Source organism: Pithys albifrons, chromosome 2, assembly GCF_047495875.1.
Source record: "Pithys albifrons albifrons isolate INPA30051 chromosome 2, PitAlb_v1, whole genome shotgun sequence".
Taxonomy (NCBI): Eukaryota; Metazoa; Chordata; class Aves; order Passeriformes; family Thamnophilidae; genus Pithys; species Pithys albifrons.
Window position 1 is genome coordinate 86,381,456 of NC_092459.1, and position 21,648 is coordinate 86,403,103.

The 21,648-nt window shown below is 40.2% G+C and overlaps 1 protein-coding gene across 1 annotated transcript in view; it reads left to right on the forward strand.

Moving 5' to 3' along the window:
• Positions 1–21,648, forward strand: part of GLP1R (glucagon like peptide 1 receptor) — a 96,094-nt gene that overhangs the window by 58,274 nt on the left and 16,172 nt on the right. Inside the window, 5 exon segments of the mRNA XM_071576734.1 lie at positions 3,109–3,218; positions 5,761–5,867; positions 9,275–9,428; positions 10,886–11,045; positions 19,610–19,670. Coding sequence (XP_071432835.1) covers positions 3,109–3,218; positions 5,761–5,867; positions 9,275–9,428; positions 10,886–11,045; positions 19,610–19,670 — 592 coding nt within the window.

Genomic DNA, 21,648 nt, shown 5'->3' on the forward strand with positions numbered 1-21,648 from the left:
AAGGCCATCTTGGCTGAGCAGGAATCTTCTCTTGGAGATAAGGCAAAAAAGGGAAGGTGTATGCCCAGTGGAAGAAAGGTCAAGTGACATGCAAAGAACTCAGAGATGCTGCTTGCTGCTGCAGGGAGAAAATCCCTGTGGCTTGAGCTCACCTGGAACTGAAGCTGGTGAGAAATGTGGGACAGTAAAAAGAGTTTTTTCTAATACATTAATGCCACTAGGCAGTATAGAAATATTACCAGCCTGTTACAGCATGAGGATGGTCACCTCACATACAAGGACAGAGACAAGGCAGAGGGGTTTTAATGCTTTCTTTGCCTCTGTCTTCAACATGGATGATGGACCAAGGGGGTCTCAGTGCGCTGAGCTGGAGGACCATGACTGCAAGAATGATCAGCTCCCAGCTGACTCTGATATTGTGCTGGATCTGCAGCTCTGGCTGGATCCCTACAAATCTGTGGGGTCTGTTGTGATTTATCCCAGAATCCTCAAAGAGCTGACTGATGTCATTGGAAAAACTCTCTTGATTTTGAGCGGTCTTGAGAATCCAGAGAGGTTTCAGATGACCGGGAGCTGATGAGTCCCAGTTTACAAGAAGGAGGACCCTGGAAACTACAGGGCTGTCAGTCTCACTTTAGTGCCTCTTAAAGTTATGGAGATTATTATTCTGGGAAATACAGAAAAATACCTGAAAAACAATGCAGTTTTTGCTCACAGCATGGCTTCATAACAGGAAGGTCCTGCTTCACTTTTATGGCAAGGTAATCCACTGTGGCTGAGATCACTTGGTCTCTTCAGCCTGGAGGAGACTGAGGGGAAACCTCATTGCAGTCTACAACTTTCTCATGGGTAGAAGAGGAGGGGCAGACACTGATCTTTTCTCTGTAATGAACAGTGATAGAACCCAAAGGAATGGCCTGAAATTGTGTCAGGAGAGGTTTAGGTTGGATATTAGAAAAAGGTTCTTCACCCTGAGACAACCTTCGGGGTGGTCACAGCACCAAGTCTGCCAGAGTTCAAGAAGCTTTTGGACAATACATGATGTGATTTTTTGGGGATGGCCCTGTGCAGGGCCAGGAGTTGGACTTTGATGATCCTTGTGTGGTCCCTTTCAACTCAGCATATTCTGTGACTCTGTGACTTGTGCACCTTTAGGTTCCTTAGTCTTTGTCAAACCTGGTCTTCTACAGAGATTGGTTCTTTATCCTCTCACTCACTGCTTTCCCCTTCTGCAACTTGGTGTTGTGACTGGAATACTTACTGGTGAAGGCTGAGGCAAAAAATTCTTTGAGTACGTTACAGCCTTCTCCATGTCCTGTGCAGCAGGTCTCCCATATCCTTCCTGAGAGGACATTCATTTTCCTAGTCCTTCTTTTATTGTTGATGGACCTAAAGAAGCTTTTTTTAATTACCAGTGAGCAACATTGTAGCAAATTCCTGGCCTAAGGAAGTGGTTGTCACTGGTAGTAGGTAATGAGAGCAGGTGAAAAATGTTCCTAGCAGTTAGTTGCTGTAAATGTATGTACTGCAAGTGCTTTCCTAATACCTTCTGGTTTTGTGTAAACATGTACAAACACATATCCTTAACAGTAAAGAAAAAACCTCCATCGAATATAACTTAATTTTACTATCATCTTTATATTATCTCTTAGTTGTATATTCAGTACAGCAATTAATAAACAAATAGGCTGTACCTACCAGAACCATTATCAGTTACCATTTAGCATTCTCATTAAAAATGGCTTATTAGAATATTAATAGCTATATTGTTCTTCCAAACATCCTTCTTCACTCTGAGTACCTACCACAAGTCTGCTGCTGGTAATTATCAAACATTACAGGCAACTAATATGCCAATAGCCTACTGGGTTGTTATAATTTTAAATAAGTTTTAAATTTGATCTAAAAGTGCCAAATTCTATGAGTTCTAGTTTGCAGTAATGAAGGAACTAACAACAGGATGAGGTAGCAGAAGGCAAGGCTGAGTTTGAGCAAAAGCTGAAATTGAGAGGTATTTTTGATGCCCATGTAGAATTGAATCCTCCTAACTCAACATCTTGTGACTTAAAACATCGTAAATTTCCAATCACAGCCTGGGTAGAGGCTAATCCTGGTTGAAGGATGGAACCAGCATTGCTTTTTGAGGGGTAGCTTTGTACTACAGAGTAGGTCTATTTACTGGGTCACAAATGTGATTAGCAAGAAACTTTCTATGTAATGCAGCTGACACTGTACTGTAAAGACAGCTCTGGGTTTCTTGTGTATACAGATGTAAAAGTTGTTAGACTTCCCCAATTCTCCAGACACTAGAGAGGGGATTTCTTTTCATACACTGTGGCTGAATGCTGCTTTCCCTTTGCACTTTTATTTTGGTGCCTTCAGTCTGACATAATTATATTAGGAAACATTTCAATGTACTTGCTTTTACAAGATCAAGCAGCTAACTGCTCCAGAAAAGTGTTTAATTTATTGCTGATTTTGTTAGTCAGACATGTTGACAGAGGGAATAAAAAGAGTACATGGGTAGTTTAGGTGAAGATTCATGTCTTCATTTTGCACCACAGGTGTTTGTATAAGCATTTACATTTTGGGAAGCCTGTGTTAGCATACCTGTTCTGAGATTCCTCTGGGTCTGTATGCTCTTAGAAAAGAAAAAGCACATTTAGTCTTTGTGCATCTTCTTTTCCATGGGAGTTTCATAGCTGAGCCTTAACTGTCCCAGAATTTGTGTGTCTCAAAATCTGACATTTCAGTGAGCTGGAAATTATGTGTGTTGTAAAACCCACACAAAGACAGAGGAAACTATTTCAGGCTGTTGTTGCTGCTGAGTGGTCAGCAGATGTCTTGGAGCATATGCCATCTGATCCCTTGGCAACTGCATGTCCTTCCAAGCCACTCTGGAGTCCTGAGAATGAGCTGCAGAGTGTCGGCCTCAGGCAGGAGAGGGTGAAGCGCTACCCCACCATGCTGCAGCTTCCCCCTCCAGCCAGGAGGGTAATAGGTGAGAAGGGAGGGTTGTACAGAGTCTCAGACCACTGTGTGTGCCTTGCCCCTCAATCGAGCAGGCTCTTCTCCCATTAACTCTGTGGCTCGTTTTGCTCCTGGCAGTGCCGCATGGGCAGGTGTACCGGTTCTGCACCTTGGAGGGGACATGGCTGCTGAAGGAGAATTCAACAGTGCCCTGGAGGAACCTGTCTGAGTGTGAGTCCTCTGACCAGGTAAGAGTTTTTCACCCCTCTTGATACTGTTGTTTAGGACAAAGCAGAAGAGAGGAAAATAATAATCATTGGTGCCCACAAGTTTTTGTCCTGTAAAAGTAACCTTTACTTACGCAGTTCAGCGAGGCTGATGGTAAGGGTTGTCAGGTCTCTCCCCTTCAACGAAAAGAACATGGAGGGAGGCTAGAATAGGTTTAAATGTACATGAAAGAGCCAAGAATCAGGTCGTCCCAGCTGTAGTGCAGTGCAAGGAGCTCAACTGCAGCCCACCCCAACCACAAGAGTGACCTCATGTTATTCCTTTGCCTTTATTCCCATTGTCATGCCATTATAATAGTTACCACTCACGCTCTCTCTCTTGTTGGCAGCTATTAAGGTGATTAAGATGAACTGAACTGAAGAATATTTGCTTTTCACCTTTCAGCAGGAGGTAGTCCCTGCCTTTTTTTTTTGTTTGGGTTTTTTTGTCTTTTTACCTTAGTTTTCTTTGGGTGATGGAATTAGGCTTGTCAGTGTTATTTTCTTGCCCTAGTGATTTATACTCTGCAGGGAGCTGAGACACCTGGCACCAAATGAAGGAGAGCCTAGGGATTTCCAGGGGATTTTTGACAGCCACTGGCGTCAGCCAGCACACCGTGTGCGTTGCCATGACACGTGATACCAGTACCACTGTGAACCTCCAAGGGTGATGCTTTTCCTCACAGAAACTGAGTGCACTCTCTCTATCCCAGAGTACTAAGCACTACTACGTTATCTAGTCAAAACAATTCAAGTTTATGAAAGTCCCAAGAGCCCCAGGATCTGTGCCCTCTGTAGTTTCTGTTGTTCAGTGGCTCATTCTTCAGAGGGAATAATGGCTGCAGAGTAGGAAGAGATGGGAAGAGAGATTGTTTCTCTTCTCTAAATATGTGAACTTTATTATTTTCCTTTAATTTGCAGCCTTATTCCTTGTCTCATTCACGTTCTGGGGAGAGCATGTTTTCTTAAAGCAATGTTACTTAAAGCTTACTTGTTTGACTTTTTCTTGTTTGCCATTATAGTTTCTTCTAGAGCAGTGTTTGGACATGCCAAGGAGTGAGATACCTAATGGTAACACTTGGCCATTTGGCACCTGCCTCTAAGTTTCCATGAACTGATAGGGCTTCTGAAACCCTGTGTACAGCTAATGTATATAGAGCCCCCTAATAACTTAACTTTGTTTTATGCATCTGCCACAAGAGAACAAGAGCTTGTTTTTTATAAGTTTGCCATGAGTTATGTTACAGCTGTTACTAAAACAGATTCCGAAGGGTTTGTGAGTGAATTTTTATAAAATAACATTGTTTACTTTATATGCATAATGTCGTTTTTATCTGTGTAGATGTTTTAAATTGTCAGGTTCAGTAGTTTGCCTAAGCTTTGATACTGAAGAAATTTTTCTTTCTGTAAGCCAGCTCTCATATCATTCTCTTTAAAGCATTAACCTAGCAAATCCCTGAGGAACAGCCTCTTCACCTTAAATCCTCCAGGCTGTGCAAAGTACATCTGAATAACTATACTTAATTTCTGAAGTGCAAGGAATGTATTCCTTTGTACAGCACAGATCTCAGGAGTCAATTGCAGAATTAGCCGCTTGAAGAAGGGAAGTAAAATGCCTGAGTCTATTTAGACAAAGATACATACTTAGAAATGAAGCAGAATAGTGAATATGAATGTGCCTCAGAGGCTAAGCAATAAGCCTCTGTTAAAATTCAGACCTGCCTGTACCTTTTCAAATTCTTCTCTTCTCTATAAGGATTTTGGCCAGAATTTTCAAACAAGGGTCTCAGTTATCATTTCTTCAGCAGTGAACCTGAAGAGAGCCCCTGCTCAGGCCTGCAGGTGGTGAGGATCCCCACTGCTCTGGTCTGCACCAGCTCGCTCCCTCACAAACAGTGCTGTGACACCTTGGTCATGAGATGCTGTTGGGCTGTGGATTGTTACCAGTAAATTACATAGTTGAGGCAGAAGAGACACTATCTGGGGGCAGAAAAAATCTTTAGTTGCATAAATGCAAGTCATGTTTTAACTCAAAATCAACAAACAGAACCTGACTTGTTTTACTTCTGAATATAGATGTAGCCAAAGGACCCTGCTGTTACCACAGTAAGGAGACTTGCATGAAGTGTTCACGTCTGAAAAGATCAGCTTTGCCATTTTTACCGCATTACTAAGTGGTGTCTATGCTTCTTGCCACCTGTTTTAAGAATTGCTTGCGTGGTAATTCATGCCTTTCCAATTTTATTATGAAATAATGTCACATTATCTATTTTTCTAGCCTAGCTGCAACTGTTTGAGTGAACACCTGGGAGCAGCTGAGGAATTAAGATTAAATTTTTATTTCTTTAGAGATCAGTGGAAGACTGATTTGATGTGTGCATTTAAACTTGAAAGTAGGAGAATGATTTTTGGTTATCATTAAGAAAAGTTAGAAAGCAGCTGGGAGAAAAGAACTGAAGCCCATGAGCTCTGTCTTTTCTCCCTCCCCTCCCTTGTTTTTCTTTTCTTCTTTATATACTCTCAGGATGCACCAGAAGAACAGCTCCTGAATTTGTCCATCATATACACCATTGGATATGCTCTTTCCTTCTCTGCCCTTGTAATAGCAACTGCCATTCTTCTTGGATTCAGGTAACTGGCAAAGCTTTGAAGAGAGTGGAGTAAATGTTTTATGTTTTTTCTGTATATGACAGTACCAGACTTTGACAGAAACATGTGATTATTTTTCCCTTCTCCATCACCTCATCATTTCTCTATCTTTTGTCACTCCTGTGTTCCTTCCTTAAATGATTTCTTCTCAAAATGCAAGTAAAATTGCCAGTTTTTTGCAATTTCCTGTATGAATATGTGCAACAGGTACTTTTTATCAATTGGAATATTTTGTTGTGATAATTTTTATTACTATGAAATTTCTCCTGGAAGATGTGGTAAAAGAGAGAGATGCCAGCATTCCTTCATGGTGTCACCTTGCAGATCAGGCACAAGTCTGAGGTGAGCAAGGACATATAGGAGAGAAATTTTCATCTTGCTTTGCTTGGAGTTACACAGAGCATAACTCTCAATCTGGCCTGTTTCCCAGCCCTCACATACAAGATGTGCAGAAATGGATTTATCACACTATTTTCTTTTTAGAGAACTTTCAGAAATTCTTAATTCTTTTGCAATATGGAAGAGAATCTAGTTTTCAAACTGGAAAAGTTTATGTGAAATAAATTGCTGTCACCTGACTGTAGTGATGTATTGAGTTCATCTAGGTTTGCACCAACAAATTTCAGGGAGTGAACTGAGAGACTCTTGGTTGCACATGTCGATGATACATTATGTATGTTTGGTTAAAAAAATAAAAAACAAACAAACAAACAAACCAAAACACAACTTTGGACTCCAAGAGAGATTTCTTTTTTCCTTTGTAAATGCAAGAGATGTCTTGATTTCAGCCAGACTTTCCTGCAGTTTGGGGATGCTGAGCATAGGAGACTGATATTTAGAAAACACAAAGATGAGATCCTGCTGTTGTGGAAATGAAGTCCCTCTGCCACAAAATCCTGTTCCTTGCTGCTATATATAGCCAGATCCTGTCATCCCTCTTATGTGCTGATGAGGCCACCTCCTAAAAAAGTAGAGTTTTCCATCTCTTGCTACTCTTACTGGACATCAGATCAGGAACCTTCAGTGTTCTGATCTTAAGAAACTTTCTTCCCTGGCTAAAGAATTATCAGTGACAGTTACTGATCATTTGCTCTGGTGCCTGCACTCTACATTTAGAAAGGAAGCCCCTTTCCTTTCCTCACTCCTATATATTTATACCCCTTCCATATTTTAAAAGGTCAGTTGTTCGTTTTGAATTCTAATTTCCCTAACTAAAATGATGAAAGCCTTCTAATATTGTACCGCACCTTTTAGCACTGTATTATCCATCCTGCTTCCACTGGAGGAGCATAGGCAGGCAATCTCAAAAGTTTTAAAATGACTGCAGAAATGCAGAGACACGCTCACCCTCTGTGAATGTCATGTGATAATTATGATTTGTACACGTTCTACCTGTGCAACTTTGGGACCCATCTGACAAAACACCAGATGGTCTTTAAGTCTCCAAATGTCTCCCAGGATAAGTGTTTTCTCCTCATTTCACCTGTCAATGACACTTTTTGAGTAATCTTAGCAGCCCAAATGTAAAGGTCACAGAGCACAGCCATATAGTTTTTGAAGGAAAGAAAAAAGGATGTGCATATTTTCTGTCAGGGAACAAAGAGCAAGTTTGTCACCCAGGACTGGTAGGAGAGAGGGAATTTTGATGCCTCGACTTTTATGGGGTGATGCTTTAGCAATTTTTCCTTCAGCTGTGAAGGAGGGACTGGAGAAATATATGGGAGTGTGTAATTCTTATTTTGAAACTGAGGTTCCAGGGATGTTAAAGGGGCCAAAAGTTATTAAAACTATGCCATCAATCTATTTTGTGCTTTCCTTTTTAAATTGTCTATCAGGAGACAGCTTGGTCCTGGGCCTCTTGAAATACATGAGACCTACCCCTATGTGAATTTCACTTGCTGGATTCTGACTGCAATCTCTGCTTGTGGCCTCTCCCCAGAGCTGTGCAGCCTCAACAAACGTGGATTGAAATCTAGTCCCATGACACCCAAATGCTGATGGGCCTTTTTAAGTTCTTAGACTACAAAATAACCTTCATATTTGTCTTTAATGATGATACAGCAGAAGAAACAGTGTCTCTCTAGGGTCTTATTTTGCATCCTTAAAAAGAAATAGAAGAAAAATCTGTAATTTCAGTGGTGGGAAATGAACTAGGCCCATAACTTTATGACTGAAACAATTTGAATAACTTGCACTGCCTGTAGCAGAAATACTCAGTAACTACTTGCAACCTATTTTCTTCAATTGCCTAATTTACATAATTTTTTCAATCAGATTGAAAGTGTAGTAGTTCTGAAGGGTATCAACAAATGAATTTTTAGTTAAAGGAAAATAAATATTAATAATAGGTAAGTTTTGAAATAAACTGTGACTTAAAAGTGACTCAAAAATTCCATTTGAACTATGAAAATAAAGTTCTTCTTCAGTGCAAAACATCTTTCAGTCCAAGTCAATTTTTCTACCAAAATTTATAGAGCTGTAAAAGATTTAAAGTGTAAGTTCCCTGAAACTCTTGCTGGAATAATTGCTGATTACCATATGTTACCTCTGTCTTTTAGCATCTAAAAAGAGTCATATCCAGTGTAACTTCCTTTGAGGCAAGGTATAGCCTTGCAGAGCTGGAAGAAAAATGTTTCTGGAGAAGGCTGGTAAAATACTGGCAAGCGCTCTGCAGTTGGATGCTATTTACATGACTGCAGTTTCTTTTGCTATCCCTTAACATGCTCTTTTTTGACACATAGTAATTTTATTGTCTTTGCAGCTGGCTGCTGAAATGCAAGCAGATTTTTTCTTTGTTATTTTTTGTTTGTTTGTTTGTTGTCCAAGGTGAAAAGTCTGTTACTTTTATTTCTACAGAAAACATTTACAATTCCCCCAGGAGGCAATTTGAATGCAGATTTTTCTCTTGTTGTCAAAGTAGTAATTCACAGGTGGATGTTTTTTCATTGTGGGTTTGAGTGCAACCAGAAGGTGCACTGCACACCAGTTCCTGAGCTTTGCCAAGGTAAACCTCTGTGCAGTGACATTGGGGTCAGTTCAAAGCAATTAGATTCAGCATTATGTGAAAAGACTTTTTTAGTCCTTTCAGATATGTCTTCTGAAAAATGACTTAATTTCACACTTTTTAAACTTTTAATTTTTTTTTCTGTAACACACTCGTCTCCTTTCTTTCCCCAAGTATTCAGTCTTAGACCTGAAGTTTTGAATGTGTTTTCCTCAGTAGTGATTTCTTCCCAAAGACAGTTTGAAATCCCTGCAGCCACTCTCAAGTTATGGGATTTCCTCTGATACTTTCTGATTCCCTACAGGACTTACTTTTCCATCCCTCAGTCCTATGTGTGATGTTGCAGCTTTTACATAGGTAATGAGTCATGACTTTTTTTTTACAGACATCTACACTGCACGAGGAATTACATTCATCTGAACCTCTTCACCTCTTTTATCCTCCGGGCTATATCTGTTTTCATTAAAGATTCGGTGGTGAAGTGGATGTACAGCACAGCCACACAAGAGCACCAGTGGGAAGGACTTATTGCCTTCCAGGTAAGGCCAGACACTGTTGTGGTTCTTAGGATATTGGAGTCATCACTATGGTATGTGTGCATTAGATCAGGTAATTTGATTCATTAGTTGATGACTTGGCATGTTTCTTTACCTGTGGGAAGTTTGCCCCCACTAGACAGAGGAAACATGAAAAAATTCAAGTTTATATATATCTATATAGATATATACACACACACATATGTATGTATACACACAAATGCCCATATCTTCTTCCCATACTGCAGATTTGTTTCTTTCCAGCATTCATTTCCCTAAACCAGCTCCTTTTGTGATAGGACTGTCTTGTATAATGACCAAATTAGTTGGTTGTTCTTAGAAACCTTTATAATCTCTTGATGACAGGGAAAAAAGGAAGCAACTGATTAAAATGCAAATTTGAAAGTATTTATAAAAGCTTTGGAGGAACAGGATAATTAAATACTTGTAACGGATGGGAGAGGAGATACAGCTCTTTTGTAAATAAGATGAAAGTGTCCCTTTCCCCATTTCAATCTGGAATACAAAATGTACTTGAATCCTCAAAAAAGGTATTTTTATTATCTGTATAGCTCTTGTGATTCTAAAATATGGGTACAGCATTTGCTGCTGCTGTACAGGTTTGGAGTTGTAAAGGATAAGTCTTCTGATACATCCTTAGCACCCATCGTTTTCTGATACTGCTTAAGGCTTAAGTCCTAATACTACATAGTAAATCAAATATGCTTGTTGATTTTTTTTCATCTACAGTGTATCAGTTGCCAGAAAATAACATTGTAATACACATCTTAAATGGTTTGGAAATCTTCAGATTGGATTGTCAGTCATTTCCTCCTTCCAGAAAGCCTAGGCTTTATTCTTTTACACATGGTTTACTCGATAGTGGTTTCATCAGACCAGATGGATATATTAATTAGGTTTCATACTTATCTAAAGCCCTGCTGACCATTTCTGTATAATTTGCCAGCTATGAGAGATTTTGCTCTTAAATGTGGTGCAGTGGGCAATGTTGCTATTCTATTAAAAAATCTTTTGCTTTGGAAAGTAGTCAACATTATGGCATCCACTGTTCACTCTTTAATAGAGAAATTCTCACCACTAGAATAGAGTATCTGGGAAAGTGACAAGTTTCACTGGCTGCATTTGATGTAGTACCTTTCACTTGTTCTTTTCATCTCTGTGTCATGCTTTTCAAGATAAAATCTATTGCTTATTGAGATACAACCCATTGCTTATTATTCTAAAAATGTGTACTTTTTTTTTAAACGAGTAATGTTGTTGAAAGTATCTGTCTGCTGCATGTGGCACTTATTACCAGTGTCTGTCCCTTGAGTACTCAATTGTGATTAGCAAGCATTTTTTAAGGAGCAAGAGTAGGAGACAGAACCAGGCTTGTGTTAGCATGCTGTTATTCTCAGCCCCTGTTGCATTCATCTGGGCTGTGCTTTCGTCCATCCCAGGAATCACTCAGCTGCCGGTTGGTGTTTGTGATGATGCAGTACTGCGTGGCTGCCAACTACTACTGGTTGCTGGTGGAAGGCATGTACCTTTACACACTGCTGGTGCTTTCGGTCTTCTCTGAGCAAAGGATTTTTCGGCTTTATCTCTGCATTGGCTGGGGTAAGTTGAATTTTCCATTTGTCCGCCTGTGGCTGCACTGACTGATGGTGTAATGGGAAAAACTCAGTCTATTTTAGTGCTCCCCAGTTCAAGTCCTGCACTCTGTCTTCCCTTTTTGTTCCCAATCCCTTACCTTGTTTGAGCTGGAGAGTGCTGGGCCATTGCAGCTTCTGGATGTTCATGGAGTAGAGGCAGTGGGTTCATAATACAGGGGCTGTGTGACACTGTGGGAGCTCCACAGACCAGCGGTAGGCACTTGCCTACAAGTCATCAGCTTTGCACCACAAATTACATCTTGGTGGTTCCAAGCTGGTGTGGGCTTTTTTGGACTGCCCTGCTTCATCTCCTGAAATTTTCCCATTGCATTTAAATATATGTTAACTACTTGGGGTGCAATATAGCAGTGAGTTGTGAGGTTGGTTAAGTGGACAGAGCAGGTCAAATAGGGACTGTTGGGGCAAAACCAGGTCAGGGTGCATGTACCATGGGCATGTGTGTGCTTCAAATCAAGGATTATGATGGCTTGAAATCAATTGGTTGAGCAAGGCCCACCTTCTGTAGAAATGCTAAAGCTTTAATTCTTTCACTGTCCAGTTCACCTGAAAATACATGACAGTTCAGGATTAATCTTATTTTTGAAATGATCTTTTATGGATGTTTATTGCATTTTCTCCCATCCTATTCTCTGCCCTCCCCTTTTGGTGGAATCAGGCCACTTTTGGAAAGCTGAGAGTAAATCCAAGTAAATACTGCAAGTGCTTTCACAGATGCTAGTTTGAATATTTAAATTGCTTTGACTCTTCATCTCCCTCTATGGATTTGAACTGTGAATATTTTAACAAATTAGTTCCCTGGTAAAATGCGTATAAATGGCTTATTGTGAATTACCCAGTTCTACAAAAAGTGATATATGAGAAGCAAAGGCATTCTGGCATATTGATTAGAATAAATAAATGCAAATAATAGCAGTTTCCTGCTGGAGAGTTTCAGTTAAAGTTCTGTATCTTCCATATTCTTTTATATAGGGAATGCAGCAAAAGCAACACTATTTTGTGTAACATTTGAACTATATATGTTTTAATTGTACCTTCAATTTAATTTTAAAAAGTGGTAGGAGGGGAGCTATTCTGAAGCACTGACTGAGGTCATGAAAGGAAACAAAAGAAATTAGAACCAAATTGTATCTACTCAAATCCTGAGGGGATTGTGGTGGTTTATAAGAAACGAACAGGCTGGTTTGGGTCTGAATCAATTCTATTTAGAGTTTATCTCCTGCAAAAGCAGAAGACAGAAACAGAAGAGGGTTTTTTTGTTTTGTTCTTCCTTTACAATGGCAGTTTTGCTACTGTATATTGAATTTCTGGATGAGTTTGTGGAAATGAGTGGCAATGCCAGAAGTTGGCACTGGATCTATGGGCTTCATCCAAGATTCCTAGAAAAGCCTTATCCATGCCTTTCCATCCTCATCGGTACAGTTTCTTGCTGTCCCAGATGTGTCTGCATGTGCAAACCTTGCCAATGATTCTCCACCTTCAAATGCAGAAGTATCTGCTATTTCAGTGCTCCCAGATTAGTTATACCAGATAACAATTTCATCTCTAGCAAGTGGAAAGATAGGAAGATTTTTTCCCCCCTCTTTCTCCTTCTTAACTGGCACATTTTTGGGTGCTTGAGTCCTTCACTGGGTGACTTTCTGCTGTATGCAATGCTCAGAAGATTTTTATTTAATTTCTTTTTCAGCAGCATGATAGCCTTGGTATAATTCTGAGGCTTCAGAGGGACAGTAGGTTCCTGTCTGAGCAGAGAGCATCCTGCTTTTTGAAATAGTTTTATCAACTATAAAAATAAAGCTGGAACAAAAAAAAATTTATTTAATTGTCAGGGTTGATTTGATACCCCAATCCTTTGTTCCATAAGTGAGTTGTCCTCCTACAGAGCATTTTTTTACTTGTTCATTACTCATCATTTGATGAATATTTATGTATAAAAATTTCATAAGTGTATTGTTCAAGAACACAATGGATATTAGTCACTTCATGTTGTTGTTTCTTCTAGTTATAACTGAAGTTTTTCACCACTCTCAGACTATACCAAAGTCTGCTCTTCTGAAGTGCAGAGTACTGGGCTTGCTGTGCACACTCCTCACTGTCCTAAGGATCTTGAATTTTATTTCGTGGTCGCTGCAGCCAAGGCTGCCTTTGAGTTTCACATTCCTCACCAGCCCCTCCTTGTTGGTGAAAGCAAGGTCCAGCATGGCACCTCTCCTCATTGGCTCCTCTGTCACTTGGAGAAGGAAGTATCATCAACCCATGCCAGGAACCTCCTGGATTGCTCATGTTCAGGTGTGTTGTCCCTCCAACAGACATGAGGGTGATTGAAGTCTCCCATAAGGACTAGAGCTTGTGAATGTGATGCTGCTCCTGTTTGTCTGTAGAGGCCCTCATCCACTTGGACTTCCTAATTGGGTGGCCTGCAGTAGACCTCCACTATAATGTCACCTGTCCCTGCCCTCCCTTTCATCCTGACCCATAAGATCTCAGTCAAGTCCTTGTCTATCCCCTGATGGAGCTCCACATGCTCCAGCTGTCACTGACAACAACACTGCCTCCTGGTCTCCCCTGCGTGGCCTTCCTTGGGAGCCTGTTCCAACACTCCAGTCAGGAGCCATCCCACCATGTCTCTGTGAAGCCAGTAAGATCATAGCCCTGCAGGTGTGCACACATCTCTAATTCCTCCTGTTTGTGTCCCATGCTATGTGTGTTAGTTGTGTCCCTGATGACTCCAAGTTAATGTCTGGAGTGGCTGGGATTCCTTTGTGCCACTCTTCAGGTTCTTTCCTGCTAACCTGTGATCCCTCGAGGCTCTGGGCCTGGCATCATCTATTGCTGGCACTGGCATCAAACTGGTAGGAGTGGGATGGACTGAAGATCCCCTTCCCCAGCAACTTTACTTTAAAGCCCTCTTCACCAGCTGGCAAGCTTATGACTTAGAGTCTTTTTCCCTTCTCTGTCTGATGGACACCATCAGCCCACAGTAGACTGGTTGTTCCAAGATATTCCAAATATATTTTGCTATGATAATTTCAGGTCAGTTCTTACGTCAGCTTTTAGGCACTAGTCCATTTATTATCAATTCAAATTATTCTTTACTGTTTATCCGGTGTTATTGCATTTTGCAAAACCTAGAAAAGTTATAAAATCTTGATAAAACTATGGAAACTAATGTAGTTTTATAAATTGGGAATTGTTTATATCAACATCAGGTTTATTGATAGGATTCTATAAACTTTCCCTATTACTTGTGAGGTAACTCTATTCCTAATGGCCACTTCCTTGCTGAGATTTCATGCCGTACTAGGCTTTGAGATGGCTGCATTAAATTTTTCCTATTTCATTTACTGTGGAATATGTCTTGCTTATGTCTTCTATTTCTGTGTAAAAGCTGACTTTCATACATTTGTGTTAACCTTAATTTCCACATAGCTTGCTGCAAAAACAAGCAGTGGCTTATGCCATTTTCACAGCTGATGGGGCCAAAAAGAGGCAGAAACACTAGCAGCATCAAACCCCAAAATTTTTAATAGGCTAGTGGAAGAGCAGGTAGATGAGTTGTTTCCTTCAGTCTGTGGATCAGCACAGCAGCAGCTAAAATGGATGATTCATATAGTTATTATCACTTGCAGAAAAAAAATCTTTCTATATCGTTGCTGGTACCTGGTGCTTTCTTCCTTTGACATAAGAGAAATCCTTGTGCATCGATCTCACCTGGTAGAGAGAACAAAAAACATTTGTAGACAAAGGAGGGGGAAACCCCAACCTAAATACCAAAGCCAAGATGCTCACTTTATTGTTTTGTTTGTTGCTAGGGATGTGCAGAGTGCTCTGAGTCAGGGTGTCTGGGACACCAACATGGTGTTCTTTGTGTCTGAGCCCAAGTGAAGAGTTGCTGAGCCTGACATTGACTTCAAACTCTTAGTGCTGTATTAAGTAGTCTCCGGAGAAGAGCGATTTATACTGTAATGCTGCTATATCTGAGGCTTTTAGTGGAAAAAGGACCTGTTCACATTTAGGTGTAGGGAGGAGGGAAGAATGGGGAAACAACAAAAATATCACAAAGTGACTCTCTATGACATCCAGACAGGAAGAACAACAGGAGACTATTTTCATCACCAAAGGCTAAGAAGAAACTGTTAATGAAAAGCTAAATATTGTCTTAGTTTCTATGACAATTTTACACCCAGCTGCACTTGCAGCAGGCAAATTGCCTTAAAAAATAAATAATCCATTTCCTTCCAAGCCTTGACAGTCCAAACTTGCTCTAAGGAAGAATACTTTAAGGGAATTAAGCTATCACAAGCCGGAACCCTGTCTGGGGCATCAAAATCTACATCCTGATGGCAAGGGAGATCTGATTGGAGCAGCATCAATAAGAAATCTTCCTTCAGAAGCCCAGTATGAACTTTCTGTAGCAACACGATGCATTCATTGTACTGACCACTTCTTTTCTGTTTTCAAGTGAAAATGTTGTTTCAGACAAGGATGTGAATCTAAGTTTTGTATCCAGACTAGTCTTGGTCGGAAATGCATGTCAGGAGTTCCTCTTAATCCTCTCCACTCTTTGTCTTCTAGCTTTAACGCTCCCATGCTTTTTCTTTCTTAGAAAGAAAAAATGTTTCATCTTTTCTTCTCACATCTTCAGTGCTTTTACGCTTTCTCCATCTACCATATTTATCAATTCTTTCAGTTCCTCATTGCATTGTTCTTGCATTCATACATCAAGCAGTTGATCAAGTCAGAGTGCCTTGGATGCTTTCTGAGAGAAAGAGGACTGAAATTGTTATGGCATCAGTAGTGTCCTTCTGGTTTATGTGCCTGATTGTCTTACAGGTTGAACTTACCACATGTGAAAACCAGAGATGTCAGGTTACAGCTAAAATACTGAATACAGTCCTAAAATGTTCAAAATATGCCCTTATTTAAGGGTCTCAGCAGGATGGTAGCACTCTTGTCCTACAATTTTACTGTAGGGAGAATCTCTAATCCTCACGTGAGGATGAGGGGAGTCCCACTTGCTCCTCATGTATCTTCCATGAAATTGCCTTCATGTAAAGCGTGTACAATACAAAGCTACAAATAGGGTGTGTCTGTAGGAATGGAAATGCTTGTACGTGGAGCTAAGGGTCAGAAGATGGCATGGAACAGCACCACCACCTGCTGACACCTTTCATGGTAACCGGTACTTAGTGAGCTCCAGAACGAACCCGAGCTTTTCTGTTCTGTTACCAAAATATCTCAGACCCATCAAATGAAGACACTGATTGCTACATGCTGCTATCATGGTATGGTAACTTCCACTAGCAGCTCCACGAATTTCTTGCCCCTCTGCTCATTAGGGAAAGTGGAGCATTCTGAAAACGTTAACCTTTGCGGATTTTTCTCACCATTTTCTTCTATGGCCTACCCCATTCTTTTGTCATTCTGGAAAACGCATGGTTTTCCAACTGTTTTTTCTTACTATGCTGCCACCTGGCCAGATGTAGAATTTATTAGCTAGAATGAAACTAAGAAAGTTGTGCTGCTTATTTTTGCAGTGGCATGTTAAGATGTTGATTTGGCAGTTTCATTACTTTCTCATCATCCATAATATATATTATTATTACAGCCTATAATTTAAATGCCCAGTCATTTGAAGTTGAACTTTATTATCTGAACTGTCAGCAGGCTTATTTCCTACTATACTTGGCAGATTTCATAATCACCATATAGTGTTCAAAGATTTTGGGTCAGCCATCAGCCTGCAAGAATTAACATTGCAGACTATTATGAGCAGGCTGTTGCAGTTTCTGCTGTCTTCAGCATTGATGCAGTACAGAAAAAAGTAGATATTGCCATTTCCAGAATTCTGAGACCTTTCTCTGTCAGTTAATCTGGTAAAGCTAAGTCTCAGAGCTTTCCGTATGATGAAAAGCAAACCCAGAAAGAGTTCAGCCTATATCTTAAGTATATCCTATAAATAAGTGCAGTTCATTCTCAGATATCTGATGTTCTTTGAATAGCAGCAGCAGGAGAAAGAAGTGTAGGACTGAAACTCAGATTCACCAAAAGACCTGTGTGCTGGGAGTCCAGGAGTGGAGTACATCACTGATTCTGTTAATGAAACATAGTTGTCTGTAGTATTTATTCAAGGAGTCATATACAGTTTACTTCCACTGCTTGCTCAAACTAGACAGAATTCTCTTGACTGAGTGAAGTAACCAGAATAATATGTGCACTTGTGCCAGTAAATGCAGGGTAATTAAGTGTCAAGATTGTCAATTAGTCTTTGGAGAGTCTCAGTGATCCTTGCATAATACAACTATTGCAGAGATGCTTTAGACTTGTTATTTTGCTGCTTTGAATGACTTCTACAGGCTTGAAGTGACTTTAGGGAATGTTCTCAAGGCAGTCTTTCTTTAGGTCTTCACTAGGGGTTTGGAAAACTGGATGCATTCCCATCTGCTGAGAGTCTGTCCTAGATGGTTTTTAGAGCCACACATTTCTCAGGAAAAGGCTTTGTGAAAGATGTCAGGTGGTATCCATGTAGAATTTGCATTGATGTTCAAGCCTTACATCTGTGTATTGCACTGTTAAGTCTTGGTGTCTGAGATTAAAGTTTGAATTGCTAGCATGGAAAAGAATTTGACTGATGGTGTTACAATACCAAGACACCAGTGGCATGCACCACAAGTGGGAATGGGCAGAGGATGTTGAACAAGTCACTTTACACATGCTGCCTATTAATTTGTGTAATATTTGCATATCAGGGAGGTAATGCAGTTCTATAATACCAGCCTCCCTCTAGTTAGATTCTTCTGAAATATAATATTAATTACAGATTCTCTATTCAAATGTCAAGTAATGTGATTAAATATGGAGAGATTTCTGACATATCCAGCGGAGATGTCCACAAATCATTATTGTTATCATTTGATATGTCAAATGGTGTATCCACTGACATACAGCCTTTGTGTTTCAGTGTTTTTGTCTTATGCTGTAAGTTTCATATGAAGATATCTTAATTCTCAGCAAAGTCAAGAAAGGAATAATTTAAATATAACTTGTTTCTATGAATCAAAGGCTCTTTTGGTTTGGAAGTGATTTGCAATGACCCTGTTCTTAGTCTCTGTCTGCCTCTATCAAAGGAGCATGGAGTTCTTAGGAACTTTGCTCTCAAAATACTGTATATTCTCAGTATCAGGTATATCTGTGCTCAACCACTTGCCCAAATAATCTCTAGTCAATTCACCATCTTTGCTATTATTCTAATTATTGGTATTTTTTTTCTTGCTGCTCTTTATTATCTCTATTTTTTTTAACTGATTAAGGAGAATATTGTTCTTTTTTGTCGGTAGTATTTAGCTGTTCTGATAGCAGAGAAAGTCTACAGTACAAGAGAGAATAATTAGTGGTAATACCCACTAGAGATAACTGCTTGAAATACTCAGACTGCAGAAGATGACAAATTCCTGTGTGGCTTCTGTTGCCAGGAGCTGTGTACTTGACCTGTGCAGTACTTATTGCTGTACCCCAATGTTCTTAAGAATACAATTACAAAGTACACTAAATGTTGCCCTTTCTATACAATGTACATGAAGCGTCAGACCCTGACCAAGGAGGTACACAGAGGAATTAGACCATCTCGATCCATCGTTAGGCAGAAATCTCTCATCTTGCTTTTTGAGTCTCAACCTGCTTTCCTTCCTTGTGTGCTTTTTTGACATTCTCTTTACTGAGTATTGATTGGTAGATGCCCTTTAAAATAATTTTTCATGATGTAGGCGTTTCATAAATGAAAGAAATGAATTTATGAGCCTTTGACACAGTAAAGCAGGTAATGTTTGCCAGCTCGTTTGGCTTGTCTCTCTTCCCTTGGTGCCCAAAATAAACTGACCAACCATGGGAGGTGCACTGTCAGAGGTAAGGGTAGGGACAAGCTTCTTCTCAAAGCCAAGTGCTTCTGCCATCTTTGCTGCAGCCCCTCAAGTCTATGGCAGTATCACAGCCAAAACTGGGCCTTCTGTGTGGGGGAGGCCTGGGCACATTTGCTGGGTGTGCCCATACTCCCTCTGCCGTCGGGGGCATGTGGGCTCCCTGAATACAGTGAGCACCAAGCAGCAATATGGAGGCAGAGGTCTGGGTCAGAGCACACTGTGCTCCTCTCTAGTGTGAGTACAGAGGCTATTAGAGCTTCCAAGAATTTCATTCCTTTGACCCCTCTATGAAACCTTCCATGGAAGATGTGGGATATGCTGAGTATGGGGGCAATTCTGTTGTTCATTTTTCATGCCTATTGGGAACTAGGTGGGAGCCCAGGAAAAATTAGTTATATTTATTAGTTATTTGTGGGTTAAAAGCCTCCTTCCACTGTTGAAGGCCATCTGTGCTGGGTAGGAGCTGCAGCCCTGCCACCAGTTAATTATGTTGCTCATCATTATGGTGTTTGTGTGTGTGGGGGAGGTGAGTTGTCCTCCTCTCTGCTTTTCCCAGTCTCAATGTCAGTGTCAACCTTGTCTCCTCTCTTCCCAGGTGTGCCAATGCTGTTTGTTATCCTCTGGGGAACTGTCAAGTACCTTTATGAAGATGAGGGGTTGGTTTAGTTCTGATTTTTCTTGCTATCTCATTTGTGCTGTATGTGTGCACCAGCAGGTCATTGTTTGCTTTCTGTTCTGTGTGGTTTGCTTTGGCAATGTGCTGAAACCTCACATAATTGCTTCTGTTTTGTCTGAAGGTCTTGCATAACATTTCAGAAAGGAGCATATGTTTTTTTCTGATCAGAATTTTCTGCATGTCTGAATAAATCTATCCTTTTGCAGGTCAAGAAAAGGTATGTTTTGTTTTTCTGTAGTTACAGTATCAACGGTAAAAGTCATCATACCCAACCAAGACCACTCCTGATACTGTGCCTTTGGCAGTAGCCTTTACAGTTATGCTTCAAAGGGAGGCAACAACCTCCCACAGGATTCTGCCTGTGATTTGTAATGGTTAGCTTATGCCTAGCAGCAGAGATGTGATTGCCTGTTCTTGTTTAAACTTGCATTAGTTAGATTTTCTTAAAGTAAAGGCAAATCTTCTGTCTGCTTATGTTAGTCTTGCTGAAGTCAACTATGTCATGCACAAGACTGCTGTTGAACACAAGATACTTTTCATCTATTTTTACCATAGTGACTACTCTGAAAAAATTACCTTGTGCTTTATGTACCAAATAGTATTGTAGGAGGTTGTAGCATTTGTTGGTTTTTTAAAAACAAAAATTAAAAAAGGAGGAAAGCGGCTGCCTCTTTTTAATGGCAGTGGCTGCCAGGAAATATTTGAGTAGTATTCTTTGTGAAGAAATAAAGAAATGTATGCTATCTCATTTTCATTATAGATGTACTGTTCAATGGGTTTTCATCTTACTTAGTTTCCAAACTACCCAACCAACACTTTTGAAGAGGGTCCTATTTTTCCCTCTCCCCCTCCCTTTTTCCCCCAGACATAATCCTTGCTGTAGGGATGCTGCAATGGGAGAATTCGGTGTAGTCAGTGCCACCTGCAGATTGTTTTCTGGTGTGTGTGGTATGAAGAACCAGCATTTTTTGTAGTGTTCTTCATAGTACTGAACCAGTTCAGTCAAAGCTGCCTTTTCTGGCTTAAGCAATGCTAGGACTTTCTGATTTTCCTTTTCAAGGTTGACTTGACAATATTCTGTAGCAAGGTTGTGGCTGTACCAATGCATTGCAAGGTTTTTTGAAATTATCAGGATAGATAGAGAGAACATGCAGCCTCTGAACAGGCAACATTCCATGGACATATCTTCCCACTGATGTAGAAAATGTATTCAAAGTGCTCATGCTGAGCCTCCTACATTATGTGGTGCTCAGAGCTGATTTATTTTTTCTATTAAGGAAAACTGTCACTCACTGCCTTCAGCGGACCTTAAAAGGGGCAATCTTGCACCTTATTGAATTTTCTAAATCTTGTCTAAATATTTGTAAAATACAGCAATAAATAACCACATGCAGCAGCTGCTCTGAAAGGCAAGATTTCTGTGCCTTGGGCAGGCATCTGTTGGAGCAGCCAGGGATATCCTTCATGCTGTTTGCCATAGCGTTGTCACCATGGATGTGCACAGGGCTATGAATTTCATTTGTGATTTAACTACTTCCCTGGCTATGAAGAAAAACTGGAAGTAAATGTGGTCAGGGCTGGCAATTTGAAGCAGTCCTGTGAACGCAGCCATTCAAAAGAAGGACCAAAGCCTGCAAGACTTACTTGGAAACTGGCTTCTTCTTTCCTTACATATAGATGTATAAACTCCTTTAGAAAGCAATCAAAGTTTTGAAAGTGAGCTGTTGGTATATATTTTGTCTAGATTACAAATGAAATCAAAGGCAAACTATTGTTCTTAGTTATCAGACTGCACCTAAAAAGCTGATACTTACACATTTTTGTTTCTCTCTGCAATAAAATGTGGAAGCAAAACCGCTGGCCTATAATCCTTTTTTTAAAATGGAGCCATTCAGCTGTAGCTCTTCAAGGTAAAAATCCAGTGTTTTCACTTCTAGAAAAAGAATACTGGATTGGTA